Source organism: Tyto alba, unplaced genomic scaffold (assembly GCF_018691265.1).
Source record: "Tyto alba isolate M040663 unplaced genomic scaffold, T.alba_DEE_v4.0 Super-Scaffold_14, whole genome shotgun sequence".
In the NCBI taxonomy this organism is placed as follows: domain Eukaryota; kingdom Metazoa; phylum Chordata; class Aves; order Strigiformes; family Tytonidae; genus Tyto; species Tyto alba.
In genome coordinates this window covers 53270089-53295100 of record NW_024881276.1, presented here as the reverse complement: position 1 = coordinate 53295100, position 25012 = coordinate 53270089, and the positions used below count along the sequence as shown (strand labels likewise).

Here is a 25012-nt window from a genome sequence, read left to right as displayed (position 1 = left end):
CTTTTGGAAAGTATAACTGCAGCAACAACAGCCAGCAGAGATGAATATTTCATTATATTGCTGCTGTTTGTGTTTCTGAATCTAAGAAGTGTGAACACAGGTTACCCAACTTTCTCTTTGAACTTACTCAACTTTTCCTTTGAGTCACTAATGGGTGCTATGCCTCTTCTCAGTTAAATGGCACCCACTATTTGGGGGAAGGGGGGGAGGGTCGAGAGGCAAGGTTGCCTGCCTGCTAGGGATTCTCTCCATTCGTGGATGTCTTGCACGTGTTTGACTACAAACCTGAAGCCCTTCCAGGCACATTTCAGCACAGCCATGGAAATACATAAATCCGCTGTGACAATAACTGTGGGGGGAGAGTTCTGTTCTTAGAACAGGCAAAGAGTCATCAACTCATTTCAGCTTGGTGGGTTCAAAGTTTGGGGAGGCTAACATTTTTCTGATAAATTCAGTGCATTCATTTCCAGGGAGTTTCATCTTATATCTAGGGAAGCTGTCTTTGCTGGTGCAAGACAGCAGTCCTAATCACATGGGAAGACGGTCAGTAGTAGCTTGGGGAAAGGTCTTTAAGTACCTTGTAAAAATTAAGGGACTCTTCTGGCTCTAAACAAAATCCCGCAGCTCACCACTGGAACAACCTTCAGTGTTCACTTGTGTATGAATGGGTGGGATATAGTACCAGAACAGTTTGAAAACCAAACAAAACAATGGTGCAAAAAAAGCAACCTCAGACTAGTTGTCTATAGATGTACTTTTATCAGAGGAATAGAGCAGTAACATAACTGCACGATGCACCTACCAACCTTCCCTCCCTTCAGGGCACAAGTAATTGCCAGTGCCTGTTAGAGGTCTTAGGCTGTTAGGTATGTGGGGAAGGATAGAGTGGGGAGGAAGAGGAATTTGTTTTAAGAGATTTTTTGGAATATGTTGAGGATCCTTTAAGCAGTAAGCTAAGAATATCCTCCTCCCAATTCCCAGTGATAAAATTCTCACTGTGAGATCAGAGCCAGATGTGAAAAATCACACTGCTTAGACTTTGTGCAAGTTCTGCTATAGAGTTTGGTTTCCCACAGTAACAATACACAGAAGGCCAATGGTCAGAAAGCAAATACCAATACCATATCCTCTCTGTTCACCAACTCTCAGCATAGGAAGCTAGCTTTGTGCTAGGAAGAAGCACAACCACCTCTTTGTAGCTGTGCTGTGGGGCTCTCAGGAGGACTGGAAGAGCAGAGACTGCCTGCTGAAGATCGCTGGCAGGGGATGATGGGGAGCTCACAGCAAGCTGGATGGTACAAGAAACCCCCACATCACCCACAAATGCAAGAGCTACTTTGGAAGTTGTCAGGAAGACCATGGACTCCATTGTTCTGCTCACCGTTGCTGCACTCACAGGAACTACAGGTACTTCTGATGGTACTTTGGTATCACCTCTCTGTTAAGGGCAGAGGAGGAAAAGACAATTTATCAGAGTGATACTTACTCAATTCTTCTTTGAGAAAGACAGACTCTAGGGGAAGAGATCTTTACAAAGTGCTGAAGAGACTTTTTGATGGAAAACCGATAACCTGCAAATCAAAACATTTCTAGCTGCAACTAGAACTTTTCAGTTGTCAACCAATAAGATGCTGAAATTGGGTTTTTCAATGATTTGGTGAAAACTGATAATAATTTTCTTGGAGTATGATATTTTTTCATGATAATTAACAGATTTATGAAAAACATGTTCAGTGGGAGGTTTTCTTATCAGTCTGAGTACCCTGTCAGGATTTACTCCTAGGTATCAGTGATTTGTTCTGAAAAATTAAGTACACTGGGAATTTATAACACTAGATTCAGATGAAAGTTTTAATAAGAGTTAATGGGAAGGTTCTTTCCCTTTTCCAAATTCAGTTAAATACTTAGAAAAGCTAATTCCAGAAATGTGGCATCTGAAAATTCAGCTATAACCCTTCTCCTCCCTACCCTACATTAATTATTGTTTATTTTTCCTGTTTGTTTTTGTTAGAACAGGTAAGGCAAGTAATAAGGCAGTGACCTTGAGTCTATCAGGGATCTCTGCATCTGACAGCAAACAGGAATCTCTTTTCTTTCCAGTTAAATGTCATACTCATCTACTATTTCATCTGTCACCACTGTAATCAATGAAATTAGTTCATATAATCTTTGGAGTGGCAAGGCAGAAATTGCCACCTGTACTTGACCTGATTAGGAGGGCTGCTTATATCTGGCACAAAAGTGGGGTGAATGTTAATTTTTCTGCTGTACTAGGCAGTAATGCTGAGGGAAAAGCAACCTGAGAGATCACCCCATACAGAAAGACTCTGCAGCTCATTCAGAATCTGCTTCCCAGTCATATTATTTATCCACTGTCCTAGGGAGGGGACCTTACAAAGGGAGGGAGTGAAAACAAGGACCAATGTATGTCAACACAGCCATGGATGTGGAGATCTGTTCCCACCTAAGAAGAGAGACGCAGCTCTTGGGCTGGCACAGACCGGGCCTCACGCTGGTGTGTAATGCAGACATTTCTCTGTGAAGCACCGACCAGAACTCCAAGGTTCTGAGTGACATCCCTGGGCACCTCTCACATGTCCGTCTCCTTCTTTCCTTCAGGGAACGAGAAAGTGTCAGCAATGGTAGGCAACAGCTCTGTGCTCACCTGCTCTCCCAAATCAAATATAACCATGGTAACATGGAAGATAAGCCCCAAGGTTGGAGGCCCCTGCACCTTGAGCTACAGGGCTGATCAGAACAAGACAAACAGAACAAACTGCAGTGACAGCGTGGACTGGAAGTTCAGACCAGATCGGGATCCCTCCCTTGAGATACGGCAAGTGGAAATAGCCCATGAAGGAAATTACACCTGTGAAGTAGTAGCAACAGAAGGGAATTTCCACAAGATGTACCAATTGACCGTGCTGGGTAAGGGACTCCTTCCTCATTTTACAGTCCTCCAAAGGACCTTGTCTGGGTCTAGACTTACAAAGCTCCTCGCCCCATGCACGGGGAAGGCATGCAGCAGGAAGAGAAGCTCTCTTGCTGGGATAAACTGTCATGCATTTCACTGATAGTAGCTCCGTTCTCCCCTTCTCCTTATTTCCCCAAACTCTTCTCCCTTCTGTTGTCCCCTTTTCCACTATCTAGTTAGAAACGACAGGTGTGAAGCAATTTCCAGGATACTAAAAGAGGACAGACCCACTTCCTCTTATGCTGGGATTCAAGTACATTTTAAACCACTTGTACAATGGCTACTTGGGACAAAAGTCTAATTCAGCCCTGTATTTGGGATAATTCCCTACTGCAGTGTCCAGGGCAACCTGCTCTAATGGTACATGGCTGTGGTAACAAACCCGGATGGGGAGAGTTGTCCAAAAGGAAAAGAAAGAAGCGCAATTTTTGTCTCTCGTGGCTCTGGCCCGTGCCACTGTAATGGGATGGCACCTCCAACCTTATTCTCCTCCTTTCACTGTGTTCGTTTTGGGTAGAGAACAAGAACATCCTATGCCAACTACAGCAAACTAACTCCACGCATGTCCCCTTCCTGATGCTTTGCAGTGCCCCCCAGGCTGACCCTGTACTGCGATGACAACGGGATCCCCGTGTGCAAGGCAGCGGTGGGGAAGCCGGCTGCTCAGATCTTGTGGGTCCTAGAGGGCATCTCCACCCCCAAGGAGGAAGGCCATGACAACGGGACAGTGACTGTTCTCAGCAATTTCACAGCATATAGCACCAACACGACTAATACAACCTGCATTGTGTCCCACCCAGCTGGGAACCAGAGCAGCTCCATAGCCTGTCATCCCCCAAGTAAGCTTCCCTTTGTGTGTTCAGCATTCAAAACCCCCTTTAGACCTCCGTGCACTAAGACAAAGTGGGAATGACAGGACTGCAGCTGGAACATTGCACCTGAGCTGAGGTTTACAGTGAGAAATTTGTTGGGAGGGAGAAGGGTAAACAAAAGTGCTGTCAGAACTGTAAAGTCCTTTGTGAAATTCTAGGAAGGGGGACGGATATAGTGGTCTTCCCTTCTACCAATAGAGCTGAATGGAAAGGCAGGATTATTCAGAAGTTCATGACACAAAAAGATGCCAATGGTATGATCACCCAGATCTACGTATTGTCATCCAGTAGTGCCATTATTTCTTGCTAATTGTTGGGTTACACATAGGTTGTGACAGGGAGACTGAAAGCCAATTCACAGCTTCCAAATACACCTGTAGCTGAAGGCTTTAGGTAGTGAAGTTGAAGATGTTGCTGGGAAGGTGTGCGCAATCATATGTACTTCACTGAAGTACTCAGTTGGAAGAGAATCAGAGCTGAAATTTGCTGGGATGCACATGCAAGGCCTGCAGCTGGGCTGTGGGAAGTGGTAAGGAGGAGGATCTGATTAGTGCCCATACAGCAAAAGACAAGGCTTCTCCATCAAGGACATGGGGTAATGTTGTTTATTCTCAGTTCTGTGCCCAGCACTGTATTCCAGCTATGTTAGGTCATCTTCCAAAGTACAGCATGAAGAGAGGATTGTCTAGAAAATGCCATCCTGACAGAGGCACATGGTAAACAAACAGTCTGTGAGATGTACCTAAAAGAGCAACTGTTTCTCTTTAGAGATTAGTACATGTCTTCTTCACTGTGACATCAGCCTTGTTAGTCTCCTGGACCTCCTTTTCCTGTTTGCTGTTCTTCATCTCTGCACCTTCTGCTGTAGCAGGTACATATGGGACATGATACACACAAACCCCTTTGGCCAGTCCTGAGGAAGTTTAGAAGGGCTCCTGGTACTAATTCATGTCAGGTGTGGTCACCTCAGTATGTCCCAAACATGCCAGTTCAGCACAGGTTCATGGAGGTTTTTCTGAGGTCTGTAACACTGCTGGGGCAGAGGGGGAGGGAGTCCATACATGAGTGTTAGGGACCTTCTTGCTGCTGACATACTTCTTTCAGAAGCATAAATACAAAGGGAATGGTTATTTTTTTCCACCCAATTGAGGGATCTGAACGAAGATTGCCAGGATATGAAGTTTAAAGAGGCAGCAAAATATCCTTCTGAGCTTGGAGCCAGACTTTTGGTCCATTTTGACTTACTCAGAGGAAGCCAGGGCCAAGGTAGAAATGCAGGAAGTATTGCATGAGAGCAGAACAGGTCTGCTGTTGTAACTGCTCAGGAGTTTTGGCAGCAGTCTGACAGCTTGGCTGATTACTCTATCTGAGCTAGCCTCTCTATCACAAGGTGCCATTGCTGCCCAGAATTACCATACAAACACCAGAGGCAGAATTAACTACTGTGTTCAAGTCACTTGAGCTCCACGCTTTGCTGGGCCTCTTGGCAGCTCTGTTTAGTGCTGGCTGGAGCATGGCCAGCTCTGGTCATGCTCACGTAAGATTACAGTCACAAAGCCTTATGTTCCAAACAAAGGGGAGGAATTATGTTCTTATATTCATAGAGCCCAAAATCACATTCCCAAAACAGCCTTGTCCTCACACTTACAGTATTGGTGTCTTCTTTCCTAGGAGAAGAAGAAATCAGTACAAGCCAGGCCATCTTCCATCTGCAGAGCTGTCTGGGCCTGTTTCTAACTCAGCACCTGAGCAGAGATGAAAGAAACTCCCAGTGTGCCTCAGTCAGCAATGTGACATGCAGCAGGGACTCACGAGTACCAAAGTGTTCAGGAGAAAGAAGCAAACATATCCAGTGCAGCCAGTGTAACTGTGCAGAAATAATTATAGATGCTGTTATCATTCATGCAAGTATCAAACTTTTTTAATAAAACCAAATCTAACATACATGCAATAGGAAGCTAATTCATGTTGCATAAAATGAGGTCACTCCATTTCAAATGCCTTGCATCCTAGTATTTAAGTATCATGTCTTATAGGATAAAATAAATCAGAAGAAATTTTCTGGCATACAGAATGAGCAGCAACCTTCCCAGGACGATCACACAGGACTGAAGCTAAATTTGAGTAACTCTCATTTTCACTATAAGAATTTTGAGGTGTTTCACCAACAGCTACAAAAAAGGGAGAGGCAGAGAATATTTGAGCTTGAGCAGTTATTGCTACATGAAACACAGAAATTATTACAGTCATGAGATCCGAGCCTCACACTCATTTACCCTTTACATAATCTAGAGATCCTCAGCCCACAGAATACAGATCTCTAATCTTAATTTATTTAAACACATTTTACTGGTCCTATCACAAGGGAGCCCTTGAGTTTCATCTTTCATTTGATGACATACTGCCACTACTAAGCCTCTAAACATAGCTGTGCCTCTTCACCATTTCTTAGCTTCTATTCTGAGTAGACATGACTAGAGCTGAATATTACTATGCACCCGAAATTTCAAAGGAACCACGGGTATTTCAGACTCACCTCACTCCTCCATGCTCAACAGAAATCCAAGTCTCATTTATGTTACTGTACAGAAGACTTCAAACTAATACATCTAGAGACCTATTCCACTTGCTATAGTCATTCAATTTCCTAAATATCTGCAATGAGATGTTAATGATACTCCTGTGCGATGTCATCTTATGTAAGAGCAGAAGTGGGAAGGTACTGCAGGAGCACCTTTCTTAAGCATGGTACCCTGTGTTTATGTATTTCACATGCCCAGGCTACAGAGCTGTTAGGCCTGTTTCTGGTTCAAGACCATGTAAGGAACCTGATAGTGCACAAGTGGGACCTGATGAGATTCATCCATGGGTCCTGAGGGACCTGGCAGATGAAGTGGCTAAGCCACTATCCGTCATATTTGAGAAGTTGTAGCAGTCTGGTAAAGTTACCACTGTCTGAAAAAGAGGAAACACAACCCCCATCTTTAAAAAGGGAAAAAAGGAAGACCTGAGGAACTACAGGCCAGTCAGTCTCACCCCTGTGCCTGGCAAGATCATGGAGTGGATCCTCCTGGAAACTATGCCAGGGCGCATGGTAAATAAGGTGATTGGTGACAGCCAACATGGCTTCACTGAGGGCAAATCATGCCTGACAAATGTGGTGGCCTTCTGTGATGGGCGATTACAGTGTTGGTGGATAAGGGAAGAGCAACTGAAGTAATTTACCTGGACTTGTGCAAAGCATTTGACACTGTCCTGCATGGCATCCTTGTTTATAAATTGGAGAGACATGGGTTTGATTGGTGGACCACTCGATGGATGATGAATTGGCTGGATGGTCACACTCAAAGAGTTGTGGTCAACAGCTCAATGTCCAAGTGGAGAGCAGTGATGAGTGACGTTCCTCAGGGATCGGTGTTGGGACCGGTGCTGTTTTTAACATCTTTATTGGCAACCCGAACAGTGGGACTGAGCACACCCTCAGCAAGTTTGCCAGTGACACCAAGCTGTGTGGTGCAGTTGACATGCTCGAGGGAAGGGATGCCATCCAGAGGGACTTTGACAGGCTGGAGAGGTGGGCCTGTGCAAACCTCATGAAGTTCAACAAAGCCAAGTGCAAGGTCCTGCACATGGGTTCAGGCAATCCCAGGCACAAATACAGGCTGGGTGAGGAGTGGACTGAGAGCAGACCCAAGGAGAAGGACTTGGGGGTATCAGTGGATGGAAAACTGACTGTGAGCCAGCAATGTGCGCTCACAGCCCAGAAAGCCAACTGTGTCCTGGGCTGCATCAAGAGAAGTGTGGCCAGCAGGTCGAGGGAGGGGATTCTCCCCCTCTACTCTGCTCTCGTGAGACCCCCCCTGCAGTGCTGTGTCCAGCTCTGGGCCCCCAGTGTAAGAAGGACATGGACCTGCTCAAGCAGGTCCAGAGGAGGCCACGAAGATCATCGGGGGGCTGGAGCAGCTCCCCTGGGAGGCCAGGCTGAGAGAGTTGGGGTTGTTCAGCCTGGAGAAGAGAAGGCTCCGGAGAGAACTTATAGCGGCCTTGCAGTACTTAAAGGGGGCTACAGAAAAGCTGGGGAAGGACTCTTTATCAGGGGGTGTAGTGATAGGACAAGGGTTAATGGTTTAAAACTGACATAGGGTAGATTTAGATTAGTTGTAAGGAAGAAATTCTCCACCATCAGAGTGGTGAGTCACTGGCCCAGGGTGCCCAGGGAAGCTGTGGCTGCCCCCTCCCTGGAAGGGTTCAAGGCCAGGTTGGATGGGGCTGGGAGCAACCTGGGCTGGGGGAAGGTGTCCCTGCCCGTGGCAGGGGGGTTGGGACTACATGATCTTTAAGGTCCCTTCCAACCCAAACCATTCTATGATTCTATACTCTTCACAACCCTTCTACAACCCTTCCAATCCTGGACTAAGTTTTTGTTTGTTTGTTTGTTTTGGTTTGGTTTTTTTGTTTGTTTGTTTTCTTTTTCCCCCACTAGCTGTTTAAGCATTTTTTTTTTTTTTTTAATATTTTGAGAGTATCAGTTACACAGATCTAGCTCTCAGGTAGCAATCTGAGCTTAGAATTGGGGCATTAATATGTTACAGAGAAGGTAAAACAGAAGCCAAAGTACTAAACTCTGGGCATTGGGGGCTCTTTGCGGGGGGCAAACCTGCACAAGTGTCCACAAACCTCAGCTGTTCTGAGGGCATCAGTGAATCTCAGCCACATTTATTGGCTTTGCTGGAGTGCATTGTGCACACAGACGAGGTTTAAGGCTGGCAAGATAGGGCCATTTCCCAGACCCCCTGGCCGGAAGAATACCTGACTAAAGCTGAGTTAGATAGCATTGCAAGTGCAGGGAAGAGGAGAAGGTAGAGAACAGGAAACTCCACGGCTTCCACAAAGCCAGAACATGATCCTGATCTCCGTTGTTCATTCCCTACTTCTACCCATGGCTGACCCCATCTCAAGATTTGTGAGCCTCATTTCACATCTGAACCAGCTAGTGAATGAGCCAGGACCAAAACCTCACATAAACTTCAGTAATAAAAAAAATAAGCTTTTCAGTCTTGTCACACTAACATATAGAACAGTTACCTAGATTTATACAGAAAAGGAAATGCCGTGTCACCGCACTCTCTCCTTTGTGCAGCTTTTCTACCACTACCTTGCTGCCCCTCACCCATTCCTGGTGCAGCCAATAAACTGGTGTAAATCAGTGCCTGGTGTGGTTTCTGCAGAAAGACACCTGCAGGATGTAGACAATCATTCTGCTGGCACAGTGCCCTGAAATTGCTCATTTCATGTTTACAGACACAGCCCCATTCCATCCATCTGTTGTCATGTAGGGCTGTTTGGTCACAACAGAGTCTGAACTCTGCAGAGCTGACACACAATGCGAATGAACCTGGGGACAAGAGCTAGAAGAATAAACAATTCAGAGGCTAACAAAATTACTTCTAATTCTTTGTGGTTACCTAACTGATTTATGAAAAGGCCAACAAGCAGAAAACCACACTGACTTTAGCTGATATTTGTAGCTATCCTAGTAACTGAGTTTCCACAGTGCAAGTCAACTGACTGCATGCAAGTGGTACTCAGCTAAATCTCATTTCTGCAGCAGCTAAGCTAGCATTGAGCACCTACACATGCAAACCTACAGGCAAATACATGGCTTTTCCACCAGCAGTCTCATTTGATGTTAAGACCAGCTGCAAATCTGTTATGTGCTTGGCTCTTACTAAGTATATTACAGACAAAAGAACTACACAGAGAAGACTCATCTTCCTTTCCTCTCTTCACAAACTGCAGGCCAAGTCAAAATTTCAAAGATATCAACAAAGACATGCCCTAGGTTAGCAATAGCCCACTGGTGTCAGTGGCATACAGAATGTGTTCTTGTTGAGCTCTACTTACAACATTTCTTTTCCTTTTCTCCAGATTGGTCAGGTTGCCAACCAGAAAGAAAAATATCTCACAATCTTTGTTGCAGTTCCTATTCAAATGGCTCAGAGTCTCTCTATCCTCCATCAGGGATGAAAGAAATCAGACTCATATATCAGAGGCCACAGGATTCTATAACCAGACTTGCCCCTACTCCTTGGCCTATTTACTCTCAAGGCCATCACAAATCCTTCTGCTGGAGGAAAGGGTAAAGCAACCTAAGCTTTCTACAGTCAGAGTTTCAGCCCGGTCTCCTGGGAAACTACTGGAGCAACTAAGAACATTTTTTCCATTCTCTCACTGGACACCCCCTCTTCTTACTAGTGTGTTCACCATGTGATAATGAAAGATTTGATTAGAATGTGCTACGTTGAATTTATAGCTGTTATAGCTGTTTAGGTCTTAATTGGCAGGCTTCTGTGCTTGCCATGGGGCTTGCTTGCCTCACTGTATATTAGAGTCTAGAGCTCATTAGTGGTTGCTTCTGCTGCTTCCTCTACTGCTGATCATCTCACTCTACTGTGCCTGGGAATATTCTGATAACAGCAATGGTGATGTGCCTGGGCTGGCAGATAGCCGGGGCATTTCTGCTGTTTCTGTGCTGCTGAACTGGACAGGCTGGAACTCTTGTGAACACGAGTTGAAGGGACTGTGACCTGTGGATGAATCCACATGGGAGCAGGGGACACACACCCCAAAACGTCAGTGACTGTGCATAAGCCCATGCCAGAGCAGGTATTCCTCGAAGCATCTGTGGCTGCAGTTATGTCTATGTCACAGCAGGTATAACTCTGAAGGGATTGTAGCCCAAGGATAAGTCCACACTGGAGAAGGTACACCTTGAAGCATCTGAGGCTGTGGATAAGTCCATGCTGCAGCAGGCACACCTTGAAGCATTGGTGGTTGTGCATGAGGTCATACTGAAACACCTTGAAGTGTCTGTGATTGTGGCTAAGTCCATGACACAGCAGGTACACCCCTGAAGGGACTGTGGCCATGGGTAGGGACACACTGGAGCAGATACATCTCTGAAGGGATTGTGGCCCATGGATAAGGCTGTGCTGGAGCAGATGCACCTCAAGGAGTCTGTGGCTGTGGATAAGTCTATGCCGCAGCAGCTATATCCCTGAAGAAACTGTGGCTCATAGATAAGGCTCCACTTGGAGCAGGTACATCCCTAAAGGATTGTAGTCCATGGATAAGTCCAAGCTGGAACAGGGTAGCAGGAAGGAGTTCATCGCAGTATTAAACCCTATGGTCTGATCCAAAGAGACCAGGGGTGGAGATTGTAATGGATATACCTTTAAATTGTTTAACTCATGATTTGAGTTGTATGTTATAGGAAGTACTATAGCAGGAACCACCCAAACCAGTGGAGGATGAGCCTTACAAGCAGAACAAGTACAGCAGTGACTGGACCTGATCTGGCTTTGGTGCCCAATAACTCCATACAACACACCACCTTTCCTCTCCCAAGTGACCACTGTAACAGATGGAGCCCAAAGTCATGGACTAAATGAACTCTGAACATTTAATGGACATTTTACAGGGGGGTGGTCAATAAACTAAGGGAATTATAACTGTGTGTATATATCAAAGGATGGGAAGAGGGGTTGTGGTTAAGGAGGATGTACTGGATAGGATGTGACCTGAGCATGATGTAAATGGTAGGGAATAAGAGGTGGAGAATGTGTTGGTTTAGGCTGGAGTAAAGTTAATTTTCTTCAGAGTAGCCAGGATGTGGCTATGTTTTGGATTTGTGCTGAAAATACTGTTGATAATTCAGGAATGTTTTGGTTATTGCTGAGCAGTGCTTCAACAGAGTCAAGGCCTTTTCTGCTTCTCACACGTCCCTACCAGTGAGTGGGCTGTGGGTATACCAGATGTTGAGAGGGGACACAGTCAGGACAGCTGATGCCAACTGACTGAAGGGCTATTCCATATCATATGGCATTATGCTCAGCAATAAAAGCTGGGGGAAGATGAAGGAAGTGGAGGATGTTCAGAGTGATGACGTTTGTCTTCTCAAGTCACCATTATGCATGATGGAGCTCTGCTTTCCTGGAGATGGCCGAACACCTGCCTGCCATGGGGATTAGCAAATTAATTCCTTATTTTACTTTGTTTGTGTGTGCAGCTTTTGCATTACCTATTAAACTGTCTTTATCTCAACCCACAAGTTTTCTCACTTTTACCCTTCCAATTCTCTCCCCCATCCCACTGGGGGGAGTAAGTGAGCATTTTGGGGAGCTTAGTTGCTGGCCAGTGTTAAACCCTGACAGAGGGAAATGTTTGCTTGCTTTTTCAATGTTTTTCGTTTGTTTGTTTGTTTTTTTTTAATATACCATTTTTAAACTATTGTCCCCCTCAAATAAAAAAACAGAACAGTCCCTAGCAGGGAGAAAAAGTTCTAAGAAATTCAGAGACAGCACTAACATTTTGCCCCTGCCTCCACCCCTAAATAAGAACTTTATGGTCTGATTTACCACAAGATGGCCATAAGGGGTGGAAAGTAACAGCCAGGGGCAGGGCAGGTGAGAACATCTGCTTAAACAGCAGTACCTTAGTCCTCTCAAGTGCTGCTAGTTGTCCAGTGCGAAAGTAGAGTTGTGTTCCAGTTAGAGGCAATCTCTCTTTACGGTGGGAGAAAAATGTCAGAGCAGACTGCAAGGGAAAACAAATATTCAATTTTAAGAGCTCCTCTTGTATCTAAAGGTGAGTAAACAATAGACATTTCTACTCAACCCTGCTATTCACAGTTCCCCCATGCAGGCACAGCATCTTTCTGCAAAAGCAGGTTTAGAGCCCTTGTTATTTTCCTGTCCTGGAACTTGTTCAGGCATTGGCCTTTAAAGAAAAGATCTCAGGTGGTTAGTGTTTTTTGGGGAAAGCTGGGGTCATGCCCCAACAGTGCTAACACCCTGTCAGTACTTGTGGTAGAATATGTTTCCTCCAGTTCCCCAACATTTAATGTAAAATTTATCTTCATCCGGCAGTGTGAGAAGTGAAAAACAGAAGGCGTAGTTGCTATATCTCTTTCCACATGCTTTCCCAGACTGACAGCACAGGAAATTTGGTGGTGTGGAGAGGAATCTCCAGCTCCAAGCTAATCGTTCAGGAGCAGGCAGGTCAGAGTGAACTAGCACATCAAATATCAATGCTGATTACTGAGAGCACAGCAACAAGGTCCTCCTACTCAGCTGAGCAAGACAGCCACTTGAGCTGTAAAAACAAGTGTTGTTGGCAAGTGTTTTGTTGGAAGGATTGCATGAGCAATCTGCTGACTGCTATTAGAGCAACAGCCAAGGCAGACTACCATTTGGGAGCAAGTAGCTGTTGGAGCTGGAGGTCAGGGCAATGTGCACCACATGCTGCTTAGCTTTGTTGTACCCACAGCTAGGTACCACGCTTGCATCAGGAACAGGGTGTTAATCAGCAGCTGGATGGAAAAATGAAGGAAGAAAATCCACTGCAGGAGCTACAACATAATTGCATTAGCCTGTGCTCCCCAAGAATTGGAAGTCTTCTAGAAAAACAGGACCAGGTAGGTGGTAGCTCCCCAGATTTCTTTATCATGAGGCTCACAGCAAACATGCAGTAGAGGAAGCATCAGAATGACCTTTCCTGGTCTACTGCTAGACAGAAAGAGAGTGAAAAAGAAATGAATGTTGTGGAGTGGTGATTTTGGGGGTGGGAGATGTGTGGGAGGGAGGTGATAGGGAGCAGCTTAGGAAAAATGTTCAGCTTTTGTTAGGAAAATGACAAGCCCCAAACTAGAAGTTTCCAACTACACATCAATATATACTAGTTGCTTTTGTGAGGCTTTTTCGTGTTTGATGCAAACTGATATTTTCCTTGTGTTCAGGCACTGGTCAAAAAAAAAAAAGATTTTAAATCAAAATATCTTAGGGAAAAATCTTTTTATGAAAAACTCACAACTGAACCTACTCAGAGGAACATGCATCAAACTGTGATTCTGACTGACATCTGAGACTGAGGACAGGAGGTAGTTTGGGAGCAGACTGCAGAGCCAAGTGACTGCTTGGGGCTTCTGCTCATTGAGACACAGGCATCAAGGCACACACCTTCAACAAGGCATACGAGATCTGGACATCATCCGGAAGAACAAAAGCATTTTCTGGGGAAGACAAGTAGCACATTTTAAGTGGGGACAGTTGTGCACTCCAGAAGTTTAATGGAGCTTATTTCCATGAGCTATTTTTGTGGTTTCATGATGTCACTGCAGCACATCCACTAGTGATAACATAAGCTTCAGCAGTGACCATGTAACCAAGGTAGTGGCTAGACCTGCTCTGTGCAGTGGAGAGAGCAGTGGAAATTGTGTACCTCAACTTCAAGACTTTTGGCATGGTCTCCTGCAACATTCTTATAGACAAGCTGAAAAAGTATGGGGTAGATAAGTAAGTACACAGCGACATTGATTTAAAAATGCCTCAACAGCCAGACTCAGGGGGAAGTGAGCAGTGGCACAGGAGCCAGTTAGAGGCAAGTCTCTAGCTGTGTGCCCCAGTGGCTGTTACCTCTTCATTAATGGCCTTGCCACTGGGACAGAGAGCACCCTCAGCAAATTCCCAGACAATGCAAAACCGGGAGAAGTGGCTGATACACTAGAGGATTGTGCTGCCTTTCAGGGCATCCTAGACAGGCTGGAGAATTAGGATGAGCGGAATCTCATGAAGCTCAAGGGAAAATGCAAAGTCCTGCATCTGGGTGGGAATGACCCCAGGCACCAGTACAGGCTGGGAGTCCACCAGCTCTACAGAGGACCTCGGGATCCTGGTAGACGCCAAGCTGACCATGATTCAACAATGTACCTACAGGACAAAGAAGGCCAACAGCATCCTGGGCTACCTTAACAAGAACATTGCCAAAAGGTTGAGGGAGGTGATCCTTTCTCTTTACTCAGACCTGTTGAGGCCACATCTGCAGTGCTGTGTCCAGTGTTGGGCTCCCCAAGTACAAGAAAGATATGGGTTTACTGGAAGGAGTCTAGCAGAGGGCCACAAAGATGATTTAAGGACTGGAGCATCTTTCATATGACGAGAGGCTGAGAGAGCTGGCACTGTTCAGCCTAGAGGAGGTTCAGTGGAAATAAGGTTAGTGAGCCCTTCCAGGCCTGAGTTATAAGTAGAAGGCAGAAAATCCAGCAAGACCAGCTAAAGAAAACAGACAGTTTTCATTGTCTTGTCAAGTTTGACACAGCTGTGTGACAGAGCTGTGGGTACTACTGATGTGAGCACCTTACATTGTGCATGTAGAGAAACCTGAATTATTAAGCATTATGCTTACCTGGCAAGGGAGGAGAATAAATTCCACCTGATATTTTGTTAATAGCACTACTAATAGGATGCACAGTGCATTACATCTTTTTGGAATAAGAACAGCTCCCTGAGAGCACTGAACAGAATATTTAGGAAAAGGAACACGTGAGAAATGCCTTTACGGTTCATCTCTCTAGCACTTCTCTGGTTCACTGCAAACAAGCTGCATTTTACTTCTGATCAGCTGAGGATGCCAGTCGCCACTGCTTCTCACAGCAACTAAATGTATGCCTTCTGCCATAATTCCCCCCTTCACCCTTTGGAGCAGCTAACCACAAAGATCCAGAAAAGTATCTCATTATCTTACTTAAGGAAATTAAAACACTAGTTGTCACCATGATTTCCAAACAACAACAAAACAAAAGAATCCACAACCAAACCCCACATATGTAGGAGCTGGATTGTTCCTGTGTTTTGAGGAGACTGGCTAGTGTGCACTGTAGCTTCCACAGCAATGCTTATACATCTGTTGCAATGCCCCATCCTTGCACAAAAACGCAGGGCACCAGATGAAGCAGATATTCACCCACTTCAAACCCATTCAGGTTTACAACAATCTTCTCTCTTCAAAACACAGTGCAGAAGACACCATACAAGAATCCTGTACCAAAGCCAGGGCTGGGAATATATTTATGGTGGATGTTGAATTTCTGAATGCCTCAATTTGCTTCAGCCAAAAAAGCCTTAGAATTAAACATTCAGATTCAACATCTAGAAATCTTGAAGTCTTCCCTGAAGTCTTAACAGCAATAAAAATGCAAAGAATATCCCCACAATGAATCAAGTGCTGTTTTGGATCAGATAAAACTCATTCTACCCTAAAAGGTAAGTGTCATTACTTGCTCAACACATAAGATGAAGATTCAAGGGCAGATAGTATTTCAGAACTGTTACCTTGGTTTTACACACAACAAACATATCAGAAAGAACGTTATCAAATCTGTGTGGTCTCATGCAATATCTGGAGGCATGTGGTGGTGCAATTCTCACCCCCCTTGCCCTTCCTTGCTGGGCCACTTGGTGCTAAGTGTGATTCTACCCACCTCCCCTGGGCTATATGCCAACCTGGAGAGATAAGGACTGCTGATGGCAGTGAATCAGAGCGTTAAGGTGCCCCTTTAATGAGCCTGGCTCCTGTCCCTCCCTGTCACTCGGAAATAGTTATAACAGTCCATCATCTCCTAACAGCCTGGAACACCAATACCTGGGATGTGATCAAATGAGAACAATAACAGAGTTGCACATTCATCAAATTCTTGTGCAACTGCTGGAAGATGCCAAAATACCTCATTGTTCGAGCTGGGCCTGATTAAAAAGTACATCACAAAAGTCTTGGACCCTGTAAATTGTGACTCCAAGTGAGACCCTTTGAGCTCTCCTGGATCGAAGCTGGCCTGTGACCAGCATCTCCCCTGAGCTGGGACGCCTCTCGGGTATTACAAACCTTAAGGTGTCATCTGCTGTCAGAGCTGACAATTTCAGAAGGCCAGGATGAAGTCAACCCGCTCGAATCTCAACTATCACCCCTGGAGGAATGCCAAGGCATTGTGAGTATTCACTCTAAACTTGAGGAGGGAACTTTTACTTTGAGCTAGCTTCTCTTATTCTTTCTCTGCTTATTGGTGCGTGTGGGTACATAATTCATTCTACTGGATCCAAACACTTTTGTCTCCCTGTGTGTGTTTGTACGTTTTGTGTTTGTGTACGCACATGCATATATGTGTTGATTTAAGATACCATATAGTAAGTTAGAGTGAATCTTGTCATCTTAGGATCTGTATATAAGTCACTATTTTAATTATAACATATTTTTCTGAATTATTTTGTATATCTTCAAACTGGTTAATGATCAAGTGCTGTTATATTAATAAATTTTGATTTGCCATTAAATCATTACTGTGTTAATAGTTTCATCCATAACAAGGCATATCAATAAATGTATTCCCATGTGAATGTGTGAGAAATAGTATTTTCAGTCCACATTTGAATCAGAGCAGAGGCTGGAGGTGAAGAACGGTTCTCCCCCCACATTCACTCGGATGCTTAATTATTCTGCACTTCTGTTCATCCCACAGAAGCACAATATTGTATTAATGTAGCATTTGGTATTATACTGGTGAATGCAGCCATGGGTGAATTACTACTCTATGTTTACAGTCATTCTCAGTACTGCTCTGAAGAACAGTACAGCCTCCAGATTTGAGGCAACTGAAATTACCATGTAACTCTAGAATCTGGGAGTTTATTTTAATTGGATCATTGTTTCTGTTTCTTCTTCTTCAAACATGAACCCAGGTTTTACCTCACCCTTATTTGTAGAAATAAAAGAAACCATAGCCAGAAAGCAAGTAAACTTCCCCTAGTTCAATATATTTTAACTACAGTTGTTTGTTGCATGTCTTTTAGAAACATTTTCCTGGAATAGGAGTATGGGTTTTGCCACAGATCCTCTTGGAGTCGGGATAGTACATATTTTCCTTCATGACAGAAGAGACCAAACCTGTCTTCTTCAGAGATTCTGTGGGAACAGTCCTCACTATCAGGACTGTTGGAAAACACTAATACTAGAAATAGATTTAGCCTTACTGTAGAATTAAAGAGAAAAATCAATGTGTGCCGGCTCTCCTGTTCGAATTGGTTTGGCTATGCCTTCCAGCCATTAATGGGCAGTATACTTTCCACACAGAAGACCGGATCCTTTAACATCTAGTGCTTCATCTTGGGTGGCTTTGATAGGTTATTTATTTGTTAAAAGAACTAGCTTTCAAACAAGAGTTTTCCAACAGATCTGTGGAATAAACTAGTGCCCAGCCATGATGAAAGTTAGTGGGAGGCAAACTTTTATTCCCTAGAAGACTGGAGAAGACAGACATCTTTTTGTTCATAAATGGACCTTCAAGATTTCTGGACCAAAGTTTTTCTCACAAGTCACCCTTCCATTGGGGCAAACACATTCTCTCATTCACATCAGCAGAAAGTTTGACTGCCAGTGTCTTAGTTTCTGACATGGATTGAGCTGAAAGCAGTCATCCGGGGAAGAAAAGTTCTCTATCTCATGAATCTACTGGTCTCCACAAGAGCTTGCTGTATGTATCGCCAGAAAATATCTTGTTAAATTCATACAATTTAAGATTGACAACAAGCATGGTTTTCTGTGCAAGGATATTGGAGTTAGTTAAGTCACCATATCATTTCAATACTACAGAGCGGGAATGATATGCAAATAAATCATAGGCATGAGAAAGGACTTAATTTCAAATACCCCTTTTATGGTTGCTGTTAATGCTTTATAAGTGTGGTGGGTTGACCCTGGCTGGATGCTAGGTGCCCACCAAAGCCACTCTATAACTGCCCTCCTCAACTGGAGAGAGGAGAGAAAATATAACAAAAGGCTGATAGGTCAAAGTAAGGACAGGGAGATCACGCAGCAGTTATCATCATAAGCAAAATAGACTCGACTTGGGGAAAATTAGCTTAATTTATTACCAATCGAATCAGAGCTGGATAATGAGAAAAAACCCTAAATCTTAAAACACCTTCCTTCCACCCCTCCCTTCTTCCTAGGCCCAACTTTACTCCCAAGTTCTCTACCTCCTTCCCCCCAGCAGCCCAGGGGAGGGGGAATCGGGGTTGGGGTCAGTTCATCACACATTGATTCTGCTGCTCCTTCCTCCTCAGGAGGAGGACTTCTCACACTCTTCTCCTGTTCCAGTGTGGGGTCCCTCCCATGAGAGACAGTACTCCATAAACTTCTCCCATGCGAGTCCTTCCCATGGGCTGCAGTTCTTCATCATGAACTGCTCCAGCGTGGGTCCCCCATGGGGTCCCAAGTCCCACCAGCAAACCTACTCCAGTGTAGGCTCCTCTCTCCATGGGTCCACAGGACCTCCCAGGAGCCTGCTCCAACATGGGCTTCCTACGGGGTCACAGCCACCTTCAGATAGACACCTGCCCCAGCGTGGGGTCCTCCACGGGCTGCAGGTGGGGATCTGCTCCACCATGGGCCTCCACGGGCTGCAGGGGCACAGCCTGCCTCACCCTGGGCTTCACCACAGGCTTCAGGGAAATCTCTGCTCCGGCACCTGGAGCACCTACTCCCCTTCCTTCACTGACTTTGGTGTCTGCAGAGTTGTTTCTCTCACATATTCTCACTCCTCTCTCTGGCTGCAATTGTGCAGGGTTCCCCTCCATCCTTCTTAAATATGTTATCCCAGAGGAGCTACCACCTTAGCTGGCAGGCTTGGCCTTGGCCAGCGGCAGGTCCATTTTGGAGCTGGCTGGCATTGGCTCTATCAACAAAGGGGAAGCTTCTAGAAGCTTCTCACAGAAGCCCTCCCTGTAGCCCCCCTGCTACCAAACCCTTGCCACACAAACTCAGTACAATAAGCAATCTGTATCACTGAAAGCCACAAGTCTGTGCACAGCAAACCACACTGACCCAGCTCACATTCATATTTACACTGGTGAGTGAGTTTCCACAGTAAAACAAACCTATCACAATGGAGGCACTCAACTGATTTGAATCAGTTGAGCTTTGCATGCGTTTATCGGGACACACCTCACCAACAAGCGTATGTACATTTCATTCAACCTTGAGTCCAAGCAACATGCTACAGTCAGGTGCCACCACGAGGCTGGGTCAAAACTTCACAAATGCCACAGGAAAGTTGCACTGATCATTCCCCACTAGTGCCTGTCAGGCTTAGATTGAAGCAGTAACCTTATTATGCGGTTGGGGGTACCCAGCCAGAGCATGAGGGAAAAGAAAGAACGAGCATCTTTTTTTAACAACTCCTTTCTACATACCCAACCACAGGTTTCACTTTTCTCAGGGACAAGAAGGCTCAGCATTGCACTCTGGACACCCCAGGATCACAAGCAAACTGGAGCTACTCCACAATTTGCACATAATCTATTCTTGAACTCTCTTGGAGGAAGAAAGAGCAGAATGCAGACCAACAGAAAACACTGCTCTCAGTTCCAGCATGGTGTCTGTCAAGCAAATAAAAAACCAATCCTACTAAGCTGTCACCAGTGCTTCTAACAAAGCTGTTTCCCTTTCTTTTCTCCTGCAGACATGGTCTGCCTCAGCTGCAGGCCATTTCAGCAAATGCCCAGCCACAGCTGGGCAAAATAATGAAGCCCCTTATTAATTCTTTCTGGATAGTCTTTCCCTGTGTACACTGTCACATCGTGACTAATGACAGACTGCAAAATAATGCACATATGTTATGCTATGCAATGTTTGGGCCTTTACTTACTTCTTCTGACTGCTTCATTTACAAGCCTTTAATAATGTGCATTTAATATATGATTTTATTTGTCTTTTTTTCTACAATCTTCTTGATGTAATATGTTTACATTAATGGCACAAAGCAGGGAAAAAGTAGGTGGAGCTTCTTGTGAGAAGATCAGCCATTAGTTCTAACTTTCCATTACCAAAACAAACCGAGATTAGTAAGTTTCAAGTCTTCCTCTGACACACATGCTTACTTGCAAGACAGCAAATCTGTGACTACAGGTTCTTTATTTTTTACTCAGTGTATCTGTCCATCAGAGGATTATGAAAAAATCCACCCACATCCTCTCAACATGTGAGCTCCCCAGTGACCTCTGTTCTATCTATCTCAAGCTAGCAGTACCTTGCTAGGTATGTACCTCTTAATCTCTGGTATATTTATTCACACAGTAGCACTTCTAATATTTATTTGATTATAGGTGGAAAACTACATGCAATTACCTGCTCAACAGCAAACTGGAAGTCTGAAATCTGGAACAAGGTTGATTTTAGGTTATGCTACAGACAGTGTGGCACCTTAATCCACAGACCCTTTTCTTTCATGCAGTATGACCAATGGAAGACATAAGAGTGACTTCAGGACCTTCTGATAAGTGGAACTTGTCACTTTGGAAAGGGATTAGATAAAGAAGAGAGGCAAAAAATCTTTAATCTAGAAAGGAACCCCCTGAAACACGAGTAGGAGGAAAAGACTTTTACTCTCACCAAACTATACTGTGTTTTTTCACAAGTAGGATTTATGCAAGTACTGTGAAGAAGCATGGGTGGGTGCTTGTAGGTGGGACTGATACAATCAGCTCTTAAGAGTACGGACAGTTCCCATTATAAGAGACAGTTTTCTGTAGTTTACAATACTGCCAAATGTTATGAGTTTGGGCAAGAACTAGCTGTGGTAGATGTCTGCTTCAGCCTAAGTTTTTTTTTTTTTTTTTTTTTCCCTTTACACTGTAGCTTAGATCAATAATTTAATAACATTTTATTCATACCAGAAATCTTTCATTTGAAAATCTGTAGCAGTGACGTATCTTTGATCAGGCGGTTAATGTTTGATTGTGTTTGCCTTTCTGTCAGTGATACACTGTGCTGAGTCCAATAAAGGCCTGGCCAAAATTAATCAAGGGACAAGACTTTGTAGATGTACAATCCATATATGCACTGCACTATTCACTGAATCAGTCTTCCCAAAGGAACATGCATGAGTTCCAGAGAATGAAAGCACGGGTATAATCCAATGTTGCTATAAGACTTTATACACAGAAATGTGAGTGTAGACCCAGACCCTAACAGTCTTTGCAAGAGCAATTATATCATTTTGAAACAGAAGGATTTATAAAGACAGGAAGGTATCTGTATAAATTCAAGTTCAAACCAATTCTAAGCCTATAAGTAGGAACAAAATAAAAACAAAGGGCTAGGCCTGCTGTTTCAGAAAAGAAAAATGGAGTAGGAGTAACACAGCCCTTTGTATACCTGGACAGAGAAGAATACTTGCTGCATTTCCTTTGTCAGGTGGATTTAGGATTGCTAGATTTCCATGACAGAAAAATACAATAAGCCTCTAGGGTTCAGAGGAAAAGCCCAGCAGAAGAGAAGTGATCTAAAGAAACCTATAACCATGACCATCAATCCAAATCCTAAATACTGTTTTGTTCTTTTTGTCCAGCATGATCACATGCCCTGACATACCAATATCTTCTCTTATGATCAGGAGAATGACCACAGAATGATTAGATACAGCAAGAGGTAGAGGCTGAGACAAACCTGTCGTGGTCTGATCTTGAAAGTCTTGATGTTCCTTGTCCCCCCAACATTTCTCATGCTCTTTCCCTCACAGCCACCCTCTTGTCAGCAGTACAGCTAGAGAACACAGGCACGAACCAGATTTCCATGTGATACAGTCAGTATTTTCACTGTTAGTTAAAAGAGGCTTCTGCACAGCCACATCCATGTTTTATGAAGTATTATGAAGAAAAGTTAAACCTGCTAAGAGGTACCACCTAGACATACAGGTTTATATATTTGCTTGCATAGGCAGTACAGTTTCTAAGCAGTCTGAACCACACGAAGTGTGGTGTGTAAATCAGACATCAGAGCAAAGAGAACGCTTTCCTTTTGCACCGAGAAACAGCATATTAAGCACTTCACAGGACTAAATTGGTGTCGCTATTAGTTCTTTGTGGTAATGTAACTGCATGACTGAAAGCCACGAAAAATTCGGTAGCAGAAAGCTACACTGGTCTGAATATATATTTTAAATTAAAATGAAGATCAAGTTCACACAGTGAAAGTGGGCCTGCTGCAGCTGAAAGGTGCTTAGTTATTATAAAACCTTTTTTACAGCAGCAGCACAACCTGTGAGTTGACATGCAGTCACACAGAGGATGCACACCTGGCATTGCCTGGGCACAAGAGAAGCCATTCCCTGGTCACAAGAGAGGTTTATACTTCAAGACCTACTTAGGCCTCTTCAGGAAGTCACTGGCCAAATGTACTCTGGGCAAAGGGTATACTGTAGATTTCATGGGTATCATTCTTCAGTGTCCTGACTCATGAGACTGTGGGCCTTGTCACGTTTGATACTATCAGAGAAATAGTTTGTCAGCAAGTACCTGCTGTATTTGATTTCCACCTGTAGCCTTGTTTTATCTTTTATATTCATTCTATTCACTATCTACAGTTTCCTCCAATTGGTTAAATTCTCTCTAGACAAACTGTAAGAGAAATAAATGGCAGACATTTCCCCGGAGGTCCAGAAATTGTCTTCAGTTTTCCTCTACCAAAAATGCCCAGTCAGCAAGCTTCAAGGCTGAAGTGAACACAAACAATTTTACCTAGGAAATAGCAAAGATCTGACTACAGACTCCAATGCATTATTACTTGCCAGTTTGGCCCAGGGGATTATACAGAAGCCCACCCACATAATTTTAATGTGCGGTTGCCCTCAAAGAGACAAGCTTTCTGGTGATCAAGGCATTTATAAGTCAGACTCTATGTCTAATCTGGTATCTAAGCAAGTGACCCTCTACCACTGAGGTAAGCAGGTGATTTCATTAGTATTCTAGAGATGGGGAGCGAAGGACAGAAGCATAAAATATCCTATGAGGCCTGGGAATAATTGCCAGGTCACAGAAGGGGCAGTAGCAGCTTAAAAAATATATAGGGTTCTTTCCAGCACAACTTCTCACTTAGGCAGGGATCCAGCGAACAAATAGGCCTGATACATGCTCAGAGTTCCCCCAGGCTATGTGGGTTTGCTTCTGATTGTGGTAAATTTAACAGAGATAGACAGTATGCGCTAGAACAGGCATATGGAACAGGACTGCTACCAGTTCCCAAGACTGAGAAGAATGTGCCAGGTGTACATCATCTCTGCCCCATTCCTCGTATTCTCTCCAAGTACCTGGGAGTCCTCTTTGGACATGGGCTCAGAACTTCACTCCTGCTAATGCCCAAGCATCTCTTTACTGGAAAAAGCATCAACACCACAAATGTAAAGAGACATATATTGTTATCACTTTGCAGAAGGGTTTGGGAGGGACTGTATAATTTTAACATTTTCAGTGCTAAAGGAAGAATATATTTCTTCTACTAGCTCAGAATAAGAAAACTCTCTCTGATATGAAACACAGACAAGAAGAGTCTCCTACCACATTCGAGCTCTGCTGTGGGGTTTATCAGCCACAAATCAGCCCCAGGAGAAAAGGCAAGGCAAAGAAGATACAGGAAGCCCAGCTCTGCAAAAAGGCAGGGGGTAGAAGCTCTCCAGATTTAAGTATCCAATCTGTCAGAATAATGGGGAATCACAGCACAATAGTGAAAAGAGAGCGATGACTCTAGTTGCTAAAGATGTACTGGCAAACAGGAATGTGGCACAAGCCAGACTTCATGGAAGACCCACCTGAGACAGAGACAAGAGGAGGCTTGAATATTGAGTGCAAAAACTGCTTGTGCCTTGCGTGAGGGGACCACAAGTACAATGGGTAGATGAGACTGCTCCCTGGAGCACAGCACTGTTACACAGCAGGGCCAGGGATCTGTGCCGAGGCTGTTTACTTCTAACTTTGTCACAGTCTTAGGCAGACACGGAGATCACATCAGCGACCAGGTGTTCAAATGAGGTAGGGGAAACAGAAGTTGTGGAGGCCAGCTGTGGAAGACTCACATTGCTACCTGAAGTGGCATGTAGGCCAGATGTCTATCCCAACTCACCAGGGATTAAGTGCTGCATTAACCCAACATATCAGTAGCAGTCACAATGCAGAACCACTCTTCCAAAGATAAACACGCTCCAGGATAATTAGATGATACAACAAAGAACTGGCCAGACACCCAGTTTCTCTGGAATTTAACCATCCTCATCCTGGCATTTGGACAACAGACTTTATGGGGGAGAAAAACTGTATGAGAATTGAGTATCAAAATTACAAAAAACTTACAACCTATTTTATGAAATAAATATTAAGTTTATGAAAATTAAACAACAAATAAATATCATTGAGGACCCAGAGTATACACACAGTTTTTCTGTAAGTGCTTAAAAAGCAGTTCTAGGGACTGCATCCCTTTGTAATGTCTCTTCTGCTCAGTGGTGAAA

The 25012-nt window shown here is 44.2% G+C and overlaps 1 protein-coding gene across 1 annotated transcript; it reads left to right on the top strand.

Annotated features, from left to right (window-relative positions):
* The first annotated feature begins 1061 nt into the window (after positions 1-1061).
* LOC122152923 (cell surface glycoprotein CD200 receptor 1-B-like) lies at positions 1062-5771 on the top strand. Its single transcript, XM_042788320.1, is given in 5 exon segments — positions 1062-1305; positions 1308-1419; positions 2632-2928; positions 3562-3813; positions 5518-5771. Coding segments are annotated over 5 exon segments (954 nt in total). The 5' UTR covers positions 1062-1266.
* The last annotated feature ends 19241 nt before the right edge of the window (positions 5772-25012 follow it).